General features: G+C 58.5%; 2 protein-coding genes across 8 annotated transcripts; one reads left to right on the forward strand and one right to left on the reverse strand.

The window, feature by feature from the left end:
* Positions 1-1,679: 1,679 nt before the first annotated feature.
* Positions 1,680-11,833, reverse strand: SPRED3 (sprouty related EVH1 domain containing 3). Of its 4 annotated transcripts, none has more exons than XM_043599018.1 (6): positions 11,426-11,833; positions 9,838-9,925; positions 8,490-8,658; positions 8,312-8,388; positions 5,921-6,064; positions 1,680-5,159 (listed from the first exon to the last, which is right to left on the reverse strand). In XM_043599018.1, exons 2-6 carry the CDS (start codon positions 9,919-9,921, stop codon positions 4,494-4,496), a joined length of 1,140 nt encoding a protein of 379 aa, XP_043454953.1. In that variant the 5' UTR covers positions 9,922-9,925; positions 11,426-11,833; the 3' UTR covers positions 1,680-4,493. The 4 variants fall into 4 exon arrangements, with proteins under 4 accessions (XP_043454953.1, XP_043454951.1, XP_043454952.1 ...); XM_043599016.1 differs by having other exon boundaries at positions 9,745-9,925; XM_043599017.1 differs by lacking the exon at positions 11,426-11,833 and having other exon boundaries at positions 9,745-10,204.
* Positions 11,834-12,392: 559 nt separating this feature from the next.
* Positions 12,393-16,335, forward strand: GGN (gametogenetin). 4 transcript variants are annotated; one of them, XM_043599013.1, is made up of 4 exons: positions 12,393-12,500; positions 13,321-13,421; positions 13,578-15,243; positions 16,153-16,335. In XM_043599013.1, exons 2-4 carry the CDS (start codon positions 13,340-13,342, stop codon positions 16,268-16,270), a joined length of 1,866 nt encoding a protein of 621 aa, XP_043454948.1. In that variant the 5' UTR covers positions 12,393-12,500; positions 13,321-13,339; the 3' UTR covers positions 16,271-16,335. The 4 variants fall into 4 exon arrangements, with proteins under 4 accessions (XP_043454948.1, XP_043454947.1, XP_043454949.1 ...); XM_043599014.1 differs by lacking the exon at positions 12,393-12,500 and adding an exon at positions 12,570-12,692; XM_043599012.1 differs by having other exon boundaries at positions 13,321-15,243.
* The last annotated feature ends 172 nt before the right edge of the window (positions 16,336-16,507 follow it).

Here is a 16,507-nt window from a genome sequence, read left to right on the forward strand (position 1 = left end):
TGCTGCAGCTTAGAAACTTCGGTTTCCTTTTTCTCATCCTCCCTCAGATGCCCTCTGCTCTTGAAGCACCCTAGACCAAGTGTTGTCCTCCCAGCTCCGCTCCAAATGCAGGACCTTGTTTCCACCATTCCAACTGAGGGTTGGAATTCTGTCAGGGACTCAGGAAACCCGGCTCACCCCCTCACACACACACCCCCAACAGAGCGAGGCCCTCCTTCTCATCGATCACAATGCGGGAGTTGGGCCCTCACCCCTCTGGCTCCCTAGGCCTTGGAAAGGGAGCAGGTGCAATATCCCGTCGTGATTAAGAGATTGCACCCTGGGTTAGGATTAGGGTTTGCGTCCACCACTCACCACCTGTGTCTCCGTGCCAACTTGCTTCCTAGCTGTACAAGAATAAAACTAGTCGTGAGAATGAGTCCTGTACGTACATGTTTAGTAGACATCCCGGGGTACTCAGTAACTAACAACATATATTGAATATTTTGTGTGTGCTACTAAAGCATCTCAGATCCATTTTAGGGAGGAGAAACATGAGGTTCAGAGAGGATACAGCCGAGAGTATGTGTGGTGGTGCCAGGACTCAAACTCAGACCTGATCCTGAAGTCCTTGCTTTTAATCACTTAACCTAGTACTGCTGTTAGGACCACTTCTGTTTTTGTTGCTGTTGTTAAAATCATGACCTAATCCTGCATGCTCCTGCCTACCCCAAGGCTGGGTACTTGGGACCATTTGTTGACTTTAACAAGACATTAAAGATTGCTCAAGTTGGAACCTTGGAATCACAGCCTTGATTCCTTTCCTTTTTTTTGGTAAACTCTTTAAGTTGGTGGATTCTGTCTTCAAAATAGATCCGTTATCTTGCCCACTTCTCCCTGCCTCCACTGTTCTCACGCAGATCTTGGTGCTGGTCTCCTCCTGGGCCATCACAGCAGCCGCCTCTCCATCTCCCTCCCACCCACTCCCCGTGTCTTCCCCGCAGGCAGCCAGGGGGAACGTGTAAACACCTGAGTCAGGTCACATCCCTCCCATGCTTGGAGCCTTCCTGTATCTCCATCACACTCAGGGTGAACACCAAAGTCCACGCGATGGCTTGCAAGGACCCGCACAGGTCTGCCCTCATCCCTGAAGTATCTTCCTCCTTGCTTCCTCCCCCCCCAGAAACTCACTCCCCGCTGTCCCTCAGACTTACCAGACATGCTCCTCCCCCAGGGCTTTGCAGGGAACAGTTCCCCTTTACCTAGAATGTCCCTGCAGACGTCCGCAGGACTCCCTCACCTTCGAGGCTTTGTCCAGATGTCAGCTCCTCAGTGAGGCATCCCTGACCACCCTGGCTAAAAATGACTGTACCCCCCTCTCCACTTTATTCTTCTCTATAGTACACATCATTTCGAACATGTCATTTACTGTCTCCTCCACGATAAAGTTCAGAAGTTTCTCGTGGGAAAGGGGTTTTGTCTGTTCTGTTCACTGCTTCATCCTCAGTGCCTAGGACAGGGCCTGGCATATAATGGGTGTACAGTAAATGTACCTGAGTGACTGAATGTGTGCAACTCAGCCGGAGGGCCTGCCTGGGACTAAAGGAAGTGGAGAAAGGATGAATTGGGTAGGAGACTGGCTTGGTGTTCAGGAAGGTAATGGATGGGGTGTATCAATGCAAATAAATGACACAGGCTGAGACTTTGTCACAGACGTTTCTTGGAGCGAATATTTCATGCCCCCTCCCCAATGACAAGGCTGGGTCTTTGGCCCCCATCCTCCCCCACCACTGCAGCCTGCACTGATAACAATATTGAGGTCACAGACTGGCTTGGAATCGAGATCAGGAAGATTAATGTTGGGGTGCCTCCCCCAAATCTGGGGGCCAAGCATCCAATCTGAGGGGCAGGCAGCTGGGAAATTGGGCCTGGGGGCTCCAGGGTCTGAGGTCTTCCTGGCTCCCAGGGTCAGCCCTCCACGCACCCCTGATTTGGGGGTGATGAAGAGGAATCATGGATCAGAGGTGGGTATCAGCAGGGAACAGGACCGGGAGACCTGGGAGAGGCGGTGCTGGGAGGTGGGGGCCGGGGGAACCTTCCCCGGCTCCCACCGCTTCATCCGCAGATCCCACAGCACCTTACAGCACTCTGGTCCCCGTCCCACCCCTCCCCAAAACGAGGTAGGTTAAGAATGGAGCTTCCCCCCGCCCACCACGGAAGGGAGGAGACCGAGGCACAGAGAGGGGGATGGGGACCCAGGCTGCCCCAGCCCCCGGTCCCTCCGCCCTCAGCTCTGGTGGGTCTGACAGTGATGAGAGCTGGGCAGAGTGGGGATGGGAGGGACATCCCCCTATTCTCTCACCCATCCCAGGGTCTGGTTGGGAGAGCTGAATCTCACAGGTTCCGGATGTAATAAATAGTTAATAATTTAAAGGAAGTGACAGAAGGATCTAGCCCTCTGACCCCCTTGACCTATCCCTTGAACTCCTACAAGGTCATCCAAGTCTGGGTAATGAAGAAAGGTAAGTGCACATTTCCAGATGCTTGGGACCACATGCAGGTCCCAAGCCCACAGAGCATTGAGATTGTCTTGCTCCAAGGCCTTGATCCTCCCATTCAGGCCATCAGATCTGAGGTACCCTGGAAGTCCCATCCCACTCTGGAGAGAGACTGTGACATCCCCCCTTGCCCAGAAGAGGGATCACAGAGGGCCACGAAATAGGCTGTCAAACTTCGCAAAGCAATCCCCAACTCTGAGATGGAAGGGAAGGGGTTAACAGGGCAGAACGGAAGAAGTTTGGACTAGGACTTGGGCTCAAGGTCGGGCTTGGGGCTGAGTGCAAGGGGTGTGCATGTGTGTCTGTGTGTGTGTGTGTGTGTAGATCCATAGCTAGCCTAAAAAGTGACTTCGTGCACAGTGTAGTCAGCAGAGTGCAGTGTGAATTCCAGCCACACCCCCACCTTGACTGTGTGGCTTTGATTAGTGAACAGCTTGCACAATCATCTACGGCAATGCTAGGTCCTAAAGATGGGAGTGGGGGAGCTCTGGGGTAGTTCTGGAATTCAGAAACATGAGCTCAAAATGTTTGTTTTTTACCCTAGTAAAAGGGTAGTTCTGTGAGATGCTGGGGGCTTGGGCTGGGATCCTTAGGACTTGAATTCAGAGGTCTGGGACCTTGGGGTTTCAGGGGCTTATAGACATCAGGATTCAAGGGCAGCAGGTCTTGGGGAATATCAGGCTTAAGAGGCTTGAGTCCAAAGAAATCTGGGATCTGAAGGTGCTATGGCCCTGGGGCACTTCAGTTCTGTCTCTGGTATGGAGGGACCAAGGTCTTGAGCAGGGACAATCCCAATGTTGTGTAGGCTTGAGCCCTGAATTTGGGGTATCAATGGCACCTTGGGGTCTTGGGACCAGTGCTCCCAAAGCACCTTGGGGTCGTTCAGGGGCTGGGGGCCAAGGGGTCAGAGGTCTGGGTTGCCATGAACATCCCATCTTCTGGGAGCTGGGCTTCCAGCCTTTAGGGAATTGAGGATCTGTGGATACAAAGCAGCCAAAGATTCCAGACTATTATGGGGCTTGAAATCCACGTCTAATGGGTTTTGAAAAAGGGTTATCTGGGGACTTGGGACCAGTGTCTTGGGCCCCAAGGTGTTGGTGCCCTTCAGTACTACATAGGGGAGTACGAGGCACATCAGAGTCCCATATAGGAGATCCAAAGCTCCTTGGAACACTGCCTTGGGGTGGGTGGGTCTACAGACGTCTTTGGTCCTTGGCTCCCAGAGCATCTTGGAGTCTGACATCTGGATCTTGGTTGGGGGGAATGGGAGAGACTCTGAGATGGGTCTCCCAAGTCATCTTGGTCAGAGAACATCTGTTTGGGCATATCGAACAACTCAGGGCATTGTAAGAGAGTTTGGTGTCTCAGGGGTCCTGGAGGCTACAAGAACATCTCAGATATGGGTGCCCCAAGTTTTAGGTGAGCATTCGGTGACCATCTGGGGTGAATCTGGGTTCTATGGTCTCAAGATCTGGGAGGAATCGTATACAGGCAGGGTCGGGTACTGGTAACTCCTGACTAACTCCGGGGCTGTAATCTGAGGGTTCATGGTGTCAGGCATGATAGGGTCTGGGTTGGTTATTTGAACAGGGAGTTGGGGTTCAGGGCCCTGCATCTCTCAGGGATACAGATGCTCCCCAGCCTGCCCGAGGTGTAGAGTCTGGGGGATGCCTGGAGTCTCCTCAGTCTAGGTCAGGGAGGGGATGGCGGCAGGATGGGGACACCAGAACTCAGGATGCCTGGGACCTCTTGGACAGACATCCCAATGAAGCTGGGTCTGGGGTCTCTCAGTCCTAGATTTGGGGTCCAGGTTCCAGGTCTGGGGTCTCTCAATCCAAACTCAAGCTCCAAGTTCCGGGTGTGCCTAGGTTTGGGTTTGGGGTCCGAACAGAGTCCAGGGTCCTGGACCCTCAATTTTGGGTCCTCGGTGCAGCTACTGGACCCACCAGGCCGTCCTCACCGCGCCGCCTCCTCGTGGCGACCCCCGCAGCCAGCGCAGCCACATCGTGCCGCGACCCAGTGGCATGCGCGCAGGGGCGCATAGCAGCAGAGGCAGGGCACCGCCAGGGAGAGGGCGGCCAGCGCGGCCCAGCGCGCGGCGGGACGCGGGTGGCCCGGCTCGCAGGCGCACGGGTCCGAGAAGTCGCCCTCGGCGTCTGACAGGCAGTGGTAGAGCAAGCTCTCGGCGCACCACAGGCAACTGAGCCGGCGCACCAGCAGGCGACCCGGGTCCGGGGCCTCCGCGCAGCGGCCACCACGCCCGTCAGCTCGGCGGCGGAAGAGCGCACGGCAGTGCACGCAGCGCGCCGCCTCCTCTGCCTCCGGGGAGGCCTTGGCCGGCGCAGGGGCAGGGCCGGGGCCGGGTGGTGGGCGAGCCGGCGGCGCTGGGGGCGCCGCCTCGGCGAGAGGGGCGGGTAGCGCGGTGGGAGGCCCCAGGGCTGCACCCCTCAACGCGCCGGTCTTGGCGAAGCGCACGACGCAGGTGGACAGGGCGAGGGGTGCGGGCGGCCCAGCGCGCCGATAATCCTCATAGCCACGGCCGCCCCAGCCCGGGCCCCCTACCCCGGCCAGGGGCTCTGAGGGCTCCGGAATTCCCGTGAACGGTAGGAGCGGAGGGTAGCTCTGCGGGACGAAGGGACAGGAGAACAGGTTAGCAGGGTCTGTGACCCCCACACTCCACCACAATCCATCCCAGTCGCAGAAGACTTGAGAATCCAGACCCCCGCCTCAGGCCTCATTCATCCTAGGAGGCTGTCCTGGGATCCTGAGTGTGTGGGTCCGGCACTCAGACTTCCAAGCCCTCAGCCCACTCCTCTCACAGGGGACAGAGGATATCAAAGAACAGACCAAAGGCACCAAGCCCGCACCTTAAGGACCCAGTGGTCCAGGCTCCCAGGCCTGTCGTTTCTCAAGACTCAGGAAGTCCCAGCTCCCAGATCTGGGAGCTCTGGACCCCCAGCCATCTCCTCCTTCAGGACGCAGGAATCTGGTCCCCAGGGAGCTTTAACCTCCTTGGATACCATGGCCCTCCTAACAAATTAAGCAGTCTAAAGAACTCCTTCCATGAGTACAAAAAAACTCCCTCATACACTCGAAGAATTGTCCCAGCCGTCCCCCAAACCCTTGAGTTCAGAACTCAGAACTTTCCAAAATCTTCAAGAGCGCAGGAGACACGGGAAGCCCTCACCCAACCCTCGGAAGGACCGAAGTCTCCAAGCACCCTCCCACCACGACTGCCATCAATTCAAGTCAGCCGGCCCCCAGGATCTGTTTGTGGCTTTCTTGCCCTTCTGGGGGTCTCAGCTCCCGCCTACCTCGGGGCCCAGCACCCTACCCCACTTCACCCGGAGCCCCAGACTTCTGCTGGAGGTCAGAGGTCGCACCTGAGCGGAGGAGCGCCGGCGCTGGGGGGACGTGGCCGGCCCGAAGCCAGAAGCTGACTCCACAGTGATGATAGTGGCCGCCGCGGCGGTGGGAGGCGTCTCCTGGTGGCTGTGACTGGAGGAGGACTCGCTGTCCACATGGGACTGGAGGAGATTGGCGGCCTCAGAGCCGAACCCCCGGCACAGCCGATGCCCTCACATAGACCCCCTCCCGTGGCGAGCGAGGGCTCTGCGGCCAGACAGGCCTCGGTTCAAGCCCCGGCTCTGCCACTGACTGGTTGTGTGACCTCCGGCAAGTGAGCTCATCTCTTTGAGCCTCAGTTTCCTTCTCTGCAAAATGGGGATCATAATAGTGTCTATTCATAAGGATGTGGTTAGGGCCCACTGTAAAGGGCATGAGGATGCCTGAAGTATGGGGAGACTGGAAACGGTTACTGTTATTTGACCCCCTCTTCTTATCTGCTCAGCTCACCAACCTACAGAACATCAAAATATCCTCCCTTCCCAGAACCCCTCTCCCTTGGCCAGCCAGCCACCTTCCTGCCTCATTCCCACCACCACACCTTTACGGGGGCAGCTTCACCCACCAGGAATATTCTCCTTCCTCACCCAAACCAACCGTCCCTTACAAACGGAAACGTCACTTCTCAGACCTCGGACTCTTTTCTGTCGCTTGGGGATCATTCTGACTTCATCCATTACTAGCTTCAGTAAACATTCATTGAGCACCCATGACATGCCAGGCTCACAAAGGCCACTGTGAGGACGTAAGACGGAGCATGGAAAGTACAGCGTAACTCTCAGAGAGCGGAAAGTACAGTGAGCACTCAGTACGTGGGAACTGTCTGCGTGATTTGGGTAGCCCCACCCACATCTTCCCCTGACCCTGGGACTCCGGCTTTTCTGCCCCGGGAACCAGTTTTGTTCTCCTAAGTCTCAGCAACTCCCACTGTTCCCAGCAAATGCCAAATCGCGTCTGACATTATGTGCATTTATTCATTCAATAAATTTATTCGACACATATTTACTGAACACTTACTGTATACCAGGCACTGTTTTAGGCATTGGAGATGCAGCAAGAAAGCAACAAAAGATCTTTGCCTCCTGGAGCTGGCATTCTAGCACAGGAGACAGGCAATACGCTAACAGGTAAGAAAATTGTCTATTTAGAAAGGAAATAGGGGAAATATCTAGAAGATGGGGAAAAAATTAGAACAGGATAAGGAGCATTGGAAGACGTGATTTTTAAACAGCTTACTCAGGAAAGGCGATATGTGTATAAAACCCTGAAGGAAATAAGGGGACGAGCCATGTGGAAATTTGGGGAAGAGTATTCCAAGACAGAAGGAACAGCGGTGCAAAGACCCCGAGACAGGAACGTGTCTGCTCTGTAGGAGTAACAGTGAGGAGGCCAGTGTGGCTGGAACAGAGTCAGCAAAATGGAGGATAGGAGGCCGGACGCTATGGGATCTTATATGCTTTGTCCTTTACCCTGAGTGAGATGGAGCCCTGGAAGGGGTCTGAGTAGAGGAATGGCCATGATCTGACTCAGATATCAATAGCGTCTCTCTGGCCGTGTGGGGGGAACTTCCAGGCAGTAGGGAAGAGGAGGGGGGCAGTTGGCAATAGGAAGCTGGTGGGAATGCTGCAGCTGGAGGGTGAGCCTGGACATTCAAATTCTAATCATTTTGAAAGGGAGGCCAATATTTGATGACAGATTGGATGAGGGGCATAAAAAAGGAGAAAAGTCAGGGATGAGTTCAAGGATTATACCCTGAATAACTAGAAGGCTGGACTTGTCATTAATTTGTTCACTGTAAAAGATAGTTTATCTTAAAAAAAAAAAAAGTTTCTGCCTTGGGGCGCCTGGGTGTCTCAGTCGGTGGAGCATTTGACTTTTTATTTTGGTTCGGGACATGATCCCAGGGTCATGAGATTGAGTCCCGCGTGGGGCTCTGCACTGAGTGTGGGGCCTGCTTAAGATTCTCTCTCTTTCTCCCTCTGCCCCTCTCCCCCGCTCACGCGTGTACGCTCTCTCTCTCTCTCTCACTCGCTCTAAAGTAAATTTTTTAAAAAAAATTTCTGCCTTTCCACAGTAGAATAGAAGCTCCATGAGGAAAGGGACTTTGTTTTGTTCACTGATGTATCCCCAGTGCCTAAAACACTACTTACTGAAGGTGCTCAATAAATACCCTTGAATGAATGTGTGACCCACGACAGAATGGGAAAACAAGGATAGCTGGCATTGAGTTGACACTAACAGTCCGGGCCCAGATTTGTGTCCCCCGCATGTGGCATGGTGCCTGATATACAGAGATGCTCAAGAATGTTTGTAGGATAGAGACAGCCCCCCGGCACCCCCAGCAGAGCCGTGTCCTGGAGGAGACTCACCGTCAGAGGGCAGGGAGTCTCTGCGGTGTCCTGGGAAGGGGAGGAGGAAGAGGAGGAGGAAGAGGGGGTGAGCGAGCCTGGGGCAAGGAGAGAGGCAGACAGTGAGCTCCCCAGGCCAGGCTCCAGATTCTCCCACCCCTCCACCCCATCCTCCAGTACCACGGCCTGCACTGCTCACCTCGCCCCAGTGCAGCCAGTGCAGCCAGCAGGCTCTTCTGGAACTCGTCCGCTTCTGCGGGACTCTGAAACGTCAGCCCAAACTTGCAGTCGCCCAGGCTCCAGTGATGGAAGATGGGGTTCACCTTGTTGTAAACCAAGCCTGGCCTCAGGGTACACTCCAAGGTGGTCTGAGGGGGCAGGGAGGGGGCAGGTCAGACACCCCCTTCCAGACATGCCTGTGTCTTCCTCTTAACCCTCAGTCTATCTGCATACCTAAGCATCCCACAAACTTCATTTCTCAACCCTAGGTGTACCCTTGAACCCTGATCGACACCCCAACACCACTCCCCAATTTTATTGAGCACACCTCTGATGCTCCAATATTTCTCCCAAGCCCTTGGTCTCCACATTTTCCTTTTCCTAGTAGCCCCTTCTGATAACCCAACATCCCTCCTTCTGACTCAATAACACCCCCCCAAACATGGCTGAACATCTCAAGGTATTACTATTAATCTCCTTCTGATGCCCCAATAATCTCCCAAAACACTACCCCCAAATTCTTATCAAACTCCCATAGATTTCCCCCTCAGATGCTGGTCAACGCCCTAGATGTTTCCTCATATCCTGGCCCAACGTCACTGTATTCCTTCACACCATTTCAAATCCCCCTACGTTGTTCCTTCTGACCTCGGCTCTGAGATGCAACCCATCCCCCAAGCCTTTTCAAACAATCCACGTCTTTCTGCCACATCCCCAGCTGAAACTTTGACAGTGTCCTTCCAGCTCATGCCAGACAGCCCAGGATACTCCTGCTGAACCCACATATAGGACTGGAAACCCTATTTGACACTTCCAGATGGTTCCCCACCAAATGCCTCCATATACTTAGAGCAGACAGGGGCCAGTGGTGTAGGGCCTCCTGGCAAGGATCTCTGAGCAAGATGGAGCCACAGGAGGGTTCTGAGTCAGGGGTCAGCAGGGCCCCTGTGGAACAGACTGCGGTTGAGGGAGAGAGCAGGAGCAGGGCAAGGCCAGTGAGGAGGCTGCTGTGATAGCCCTCCAGGCAACGGCAGTGGACAGGACCTGCCGAATACCCCAGATATTCCCCAAACTCCCAGTTCTTATCCAAAGACAGGTATTCACTTCCAAACCACATCCCACACCCCAGGTCGATTCTGGGCTGGGAGACGACCTCACCTCACCTCTGCACTCCCAGCCCCATCCCCTTACTTCCCCATGCCCCCACCCTACCCCCACGCCCCGGGGTGGCTCACTTTCTGGTCCCGAAGGCGCTCCCCGTGGATGACGTAGTGCCCCTGGCGGGCCCCCCCCTCGGGCCTGGCCCCTCGGACCCGACAAACGCTCACCTGGCTGAGGCCCCCGCCCCCCACAGGCAGCCAGCCCCCACTGGAGTCATCTCGGGCCATCACCACGGCTCGGACCTGAACCATGTACCTGCAGGAGGTGGGGAGACAGGGACAAAGTCAGTGAGCTCCGATCCTGCTCTGCCATTCAGCGTTCGCCCCAAGCCTCATCTCCCTCTTCTTCCCTCACATCTGGATCCACTGCACCGTCGGGCCCCGATTCTCACCTTCCCTTACATACCTGCCTCTCCCCCCACCCCCCATGCCCACCTTCTTCCAGCATGGCTTCTTTCTTGTCATGCCACCTCTTTTCTCCCATGCTTACCTTCTCCGTATCCACCTTTTCTCTCCGCACCCACCTTCGTCCCTTTCCCCATCGTTCCCATCCTGACCCCCACAGCCCCAGTTTTCCACTTCCCTTCCCCCTCCCTGCTCTTCCCCTATCAACCCAGTCTCCTTCTCATCCCTCAGCACATTCCCACAGCCCCACCCATCATTCCCCCTCACAGCTGGGTGCCTGCGCATATGTATTTTCTTAGAGCCCATCAACTCAGCTCCAGATCCCCCTACACTGCCTCCACACTCGGCCGCCCAGGCCACTGGCTGGGTGAGAAACCCAGGCTCTCTTCCCCCCACCCCTTCCCGGATTTATGAATGAGACCGGATGCAAAGCTCACTGAGTCACCCAGCAACGGGAGATGGGCAGGGAGCAGGGAGAGAACCAGAAATGGCCAGAGAGAGGCCGAAAGGGAGATGGAGGCAGAGGAAGCCAGAAACGGACGACCGAGACACAACCAGAGTGCATTTCATTCACAAAAATCAAGCCTGCTCCCTCAGGTCCCAGCCCATGGAAGGCAAGGGAGAGAGACTGAGGGGAGGTGGAGAATTGATCCCTCCTCCTCCCCCTCCCCGCCCCAGCATCCTTCAGAACCATCTTACCCCGCCCCCCAGCTCAGGGGACGTAGCCCTCCGCCCAGTAATCGTGATCAGCGTCCAGCCCCTCACTACCACCTAGCGCAGGGACCCTGGCGTCTGAACCTTAGGGACCCAGGCAGCGAGCTCTAGCCCCTTCCCCCACCTGCAGGCTGCCGGTTTTCCCCAGCCCTTCGGGAGGGTAAGGGGCGGTCGCAGCGCCCCCAGCCCCCTTTTCTCAATGGGATGGGATTTTGTGAATGAGCAGTCACGTGATGCTGCTTCCTTTGTCCGCCCGCCTCCCCCGACAACAGGTGAAGCAGAGAAAGAGGGCAGGGGTCCCCCAGGGCCTAGCTGGGATGGGACGCGGGGATTTCTGAATGCCCTACGCTCCCCACACATCTGTTTCCCTGGGGGAGTGGTCCCCAGAGTTCCTCAATGGTAGGGGTCCAGTTCGGAATTTTATGAATGGGGCGTCTTCGGAGAAGTCCAGGCCCCCAAATGGAGACTGATACCCCAAATGGCTGCCGCGCAGTTTAGGGGCCCCCAACCCCTTGTCCTTCCAGCCTCGGTCTGGGGGGCGCCCCGGTGGGCAGGAGGAGCAGCGCGGTCCTGGCCGCCCCCTCACCGGGACAGGCAGTCTGTCAGCCCCCGCCCCCTCGCCCCCCTTGGCACCTGCCTGGGAGGCTCCGGCCGGGCTCCGAGCGGCGGCGACTTGGCCTCCTCCTCCTCCTCCTCCTGTTCGCTCCGGCTCCCTCGCTGGCTCCGGCGGCGCTAGAGACGGGCACCGGGAGCCGGGGCGACGGGGGAGGGAGGGGGAACCTGGAAGATGGGTGAGGGGGAGGGGGCGGCTTGGGGGAGGGGTAAGCGCGAGGCGGGCGTACTTGCCCGCTGGGTCCTAGAGCCCGCCACTGGCTCCAGCGAACAGCCCCCCAGCCCCCATTTTCTCGGGATCCAGAGAAGATCACCCCACTTTCCCACTCATCCGCGCCATTGATCCCTGAGGATGGGGGGAAGGGTCCGGGACATGGCCTGTTCTCAGGGTTCTAAAAAGGTGAGGGTCTGCTCTTTGGGTTCTAAATGGGAGGGGCTGACTACCTGGTAGGGATCGAAAAGGGGTGGGGCGAGAAGGGAGCCTTCGCAAGGGGGCGGGGCTAGAGGGCCTTGGGAAGGAGAGTCGTTGAGGACGCCGAGGGCGCGGACAAGCACTTGCGTCATGGAAGGGGCGGGTCCACGGTGGTTGAGCCTCTAGGCAGGCCTGAGGGAGGAGAGGGTCTTGGGAAGAGATGCAAGGGGGTCCTTAAAGGGCGGAGTTTAGAAGTAAATTGCCTTATGGGCGGAGCACATGAGAGCCTAAAAGGAGGAGCTACGTAGCGGTGTCCGTAACGGGCGGGGCTTCGAGGGAGGGAATAACGAAGAGGGGCGGAGCATTTATAAAGGGGAGGAGCTAAGGACAACGTTCTAAAGGGGTGGGGCCTAGGGCCACAAGGTCTGGGGGCGGGGAGGAAGACAGCGGAATATTTCAAAGGGAGATCCAGGTTCGTCAGGGGCCGGCCCCTTGCTGGCTCACAGGGGGGCGGGGCCTCGAGCCCGGGGGCGGGGCCTAGATCTCGGGGTCCGCCCCCGCCGTCTCGCCCACTTGCCATCACCCGCTTCACCCCCGTTCTTTTCGGTTATTTTCTGCTACGGCCGTTCCCCACCCTGCCCTGGGCCCAGGGGGCCGCGGTCTGAACTTTGGTCGGCTGGAGGAGTCGGTGAGTGGGAACCTCTGGGCGAAGACGGGGCCAGGGCGGAGCTTGGGGGAAGGGGTGGGGCCTGAGTGTTGAAGGAGGCGGGTAGACCAGGAGCCGTAAAAGTTTAAGAGTGAGACCCAAAGATCTGCCGCTGCCTGGGAAGAGGGAGAGACTCAAATGATCGTCACAGAGAGAGGGATCGGAGGGTTAGAGGTGAGGACTGAAGGGTTAGTAAGACAAGAATACCGCGGAGGCGAGGCCAGGCCGGGGCGGGGTTGATGAGGCCCGATACACAATCGGGGGCGGGACCAGAGAGCATGGGCGGGGCTTGGGTCTCCAGAGCCAGGTTTGAAGGCCTGGAGAGAAGCTTGAACTCCTTGCAGGCTTTGTAGGCTACTGAGCACCATCATCATCACTGATGTGGCCTGACAGACTGACAGAAAAGCGGGCAAGACCTGTGTCTTGGAGCCTGGAGACCGGGGACATGGCCAAAGTGTAGGGATGTGACCTGAGGGACAAGCCGGGGTGAGGGTTGGGTGGGGGGAACAGGGACCGAATCTGAGTACACTAAGAGGATGGAGCCTAAGTGTCTGAATAGCAGCTGAATGGGGCCATGAGGGAGAAGGCCTGACAGCAGCTGAATGGGCGATGGGGAAGAAGGCTTGAGCCTCGAGAGTCAGAGAACAGGAATGCAGCGAGAGACTAGTGACAGACGAGTGCCTGAACGGATCTCGGAGCACAGGGGAGGGTCTGGCGCGGACGTGTACGACCAAATACAGTCAGCCTCGTAGAGTCCCCACAGTTTGGGCGGACTGACTGGCGGAAGTTTTTCCGATCACAGTCGCCGACCTCCTTCAGAAATGGGGAACGTGCAGTCGGAGCCTTCCGCGGGCGGAGGCTCCCGAAAAGAGCAGGCCTCGGACCGCTCCTCTGACTCCCGCCGTACGTCCCCGGTGGAGCCCGAGGTGACCCCCTCCTCCCCGGCCATGCGCCTGGCTCGAGGGCTGGGCGTCTGGTTCCCTGGCAGCTCCGCGCCCCCGGGAATCCTGGTACCCCCGGAGCCCCAGGTCTCACCCTCGCCCCTGCCCCTGACCTTAGAACTGCCCTCGCCAGTGACGCCCCTTTCAGAGGAGGCGGCTGCGGCCGCGGTCTCCACACCACCCCCGCCCCCCGTGGGGACCCTGCTGCCCGCGCCGTCTAAGTGGCGAAAACCCACGGGCACTCCGGCGCCGGTGCCCCGGATCCGCGGTCTGCTGGAGGCGAGCCATCGCGGCCAGGGCGATCCTCCGAGCCTTCGTCCACTGCCGCCGCCGCCCCGGCAACGAACTGGAGAGGACCCCGACTCTCTCCCGAGGGCCCCATCCCCTACTCCGCCCTTCTTGGCGCCGCGGAAGCCGCCGCCGCCGCCACCGCCATCTTCCGACCGGCAGCCCCCGGGCCACAGAATCACTCCTGCTCGGGCCACACCCGCCACAACCCCCACAGAAAGCCAGGTGGGGTACGGCAGCGAGGGCCAGACGGCCAGGGGAGCCCGCAGAGGGGCACCTCCCCAAGCAGGAGAGGGCGAAATGGCCCGGCCCGCGGTCTCCGAGTCTGGCCTGAGCCTGCTGTGTAAAGTCACCTTCAAGTCGGGGCCCCCTTTGGCCCCTGCGGCAGCGTCGAGTTCCTCAGCTGCCAAAGCCTCGCTCGGGGGCGGAGGCGGAGGCGGAGGCGGAGGCGGAGGAGGAGGAGGACTCTTCTCCGCTGCCTCGGGTTCCATCTCTTACGCCGAAGTCCTGAAGCAGGGGTCCCTGGCTCCTGGGCCCTCTCGACCCTCGGGAGAGGTCCCTCGGGAGTCTCAAGAAGCAGAAGGCGGTGATGGAGACGGCGAGGGGTGTTCTGGACCCCTCTCGGCGCCTGTGTCCCATGCCAGGGCCCTTCCGCCGCCACCCTACACCACCTTTCCAAGCTCGAAGCCCAAATTCGACTGGGCGAGCCCTCCCGATGGCCCTGAACGCCACTTCCGCTTCAACGGAGCCGGCGGCAGTGTCGGGGCGCCCCGACGGCGCGCGGCCACGCTCTCAGGGCCCTGGGGCTCCCCACCGCCTCCACCAGGGCAGACGCACCCGGGTCCGGGGTCCCGGAGGCCTGCACCAGCCCTGCTGGCGCCGCCTATGTTCATCTTCCCGGCGCCCACCAACGGCGAGCCTGTGAGCCCCGGGCCAACAGGCCCACAGGAGTTGCTGCCGCCGCCGCCGCCCACGCCACCACCCACGCCTCCTCCCGCGCCACCGCCCACACCGCAGCCGCCTGTGCTCCAGCCAACGCCGCCGCCCGTGGCCCGCCCTCCCACCCCAGTCCCGGGCCACTTGGAGTCGACCCTGGCTCCCGCCCCGGCTCCCATTCTGCCCCTCGCCTTGGCTGCCGACCAGGCCCCGGCCCTGGCCCCATCCCCGGCTCCAGCTCCCACCACAGCGGAGCCAACGCTGCCTGCGCCCGCGCCCATCAAGGCCCGCACGCGCAGGAACAAGGGTCCCCGTGCAGCCCGGGGTGCGACCCGCGCGGCGGGCGCCCCTGGAGATGGTCCTCGGGAACGTACTGCAGCCACCGTGACTGACAGCGGAGGTGGAGGGGGTGGTGGTGGCGGGGCTCCTCCAGCAGGGATGGCTAACACGGGCACCACTCGCCACTGGCCGCCCTTCCAGGTGCTTAACTCTTGTCCCTGCAAGTGTTACTGCCGCCACCAGCTGCGTCATCGCCGTCTACCACGCAACGTATCTGCCTGGTGAGGGAAGGTCGTCGGGGTGTAGGGAGGGGAGGGAATACCTCTTAAAAGTTCTGAACCCGACTTTTCCTGGATAGAGACCCATTCAGCTTTGGTGTCTCGACTCCAGCTGAACCATTACCCTTCCCTTGGCTGTATCTCAAACCCAAATGAGTTCCAATCCCCCGGGGAGCTAGAAGAAACTTGACACCATCCTGACCCATGACAAGGGAGAGGGAACACCTAGGCCCAACCTCTTGGTATCCAGATCTCCAAGCTGACCCTTGCCCCTGTGACCTTCTGGAGCCATCAGGGAGGGAAGCTGGTGCCAGCTGGCCTGATCCTATTCAAGGCCTTGACCCTGTCCTGAGGGCACCAAGAAGGACCATGTCCCAAGCTTTTCAGGGAGAGGGGCAGAGGGGAGGAATGCATGCCTCCAGAAAAGTCCTGGCCTAGCCCCTGGCACTCCTGACCCCTCCAGCCTCTTCTCCTGAGGCAAGGCTTTGGCAGCCAGAGGGCACTGATGCCCCAGTCCTTGTGCTGCAGAGGCTACACCTGAGTCCTTAGATCCAGAGTGCATCCTTCAGTTACACCTCTTCCACCCCCCCTCCACACACACACACACACACTGAATCTCAGGATCTGGTCATCAGGGTCCATCTGACCTTGGTTCCTGAGACTCTGAATCACTGGCAGACCCTCTGCTCTGGATCCCTTGGGGTTCAGTGGAGGCAGGACAGGTTGAGGGGATGCTCAGAACACAGAATCAGCAACCCTTAGCCCCCCTTTTAAATTTGAACCGATACAGCCTTGCCCTAGACTGTTTTGATGCTCAAACATGGCCCCTCATACAGATGGGGAAAGTGAAACCTATAAGGGTTAAGGGCCTGGCCACATGGCAATGCCCTGCTGATTCTACCCTCCCCCTAGGCTGAGCACGCCCACCAACCACCTGAGCGAGCCGCCTTGGGTTGCCACCATCAAGCTGGCTGGCTCCCTGGTGGCCGGGCTGGAGCACTACGATCTGCAGGCCACCCATTCCAACTGAGTGCAGTCTGCTCAATGCCCTCTGCCTCCCCCTCCTTGACAATAAAATAACCATCTAGATATCTAGCTACCTGTCAGTCACTTGCTTAGGGTCAAAGGGATGGGATCGGGAGGGCAGAGGTCTCCATGAAAGCAGCACATCCTGGAAACAGGGAGACTGGACCCAGAACAGCAGAACGGAGGTTCCATTGATCCAGCATCCGGACTGATGGGCCCAGAGGTGAGACAGTCGCATTAC

Source organism: Prionailurus bengalensis, chromosome E2 (genome assembly GCF_016509475.1).
Source record: "Prionailurus bengalensis isolate Pbe53 chromosome E2, Fcat_Pben_1.1_paternal_pri, whole genome shotgun sequence".
Classification (NCBI taxonomy): Eukaryota; Metazoa; Chordata; class Mammalia; order Carnivora; family Felidae; genus Prionailurus; species Prionailurus bengalensis.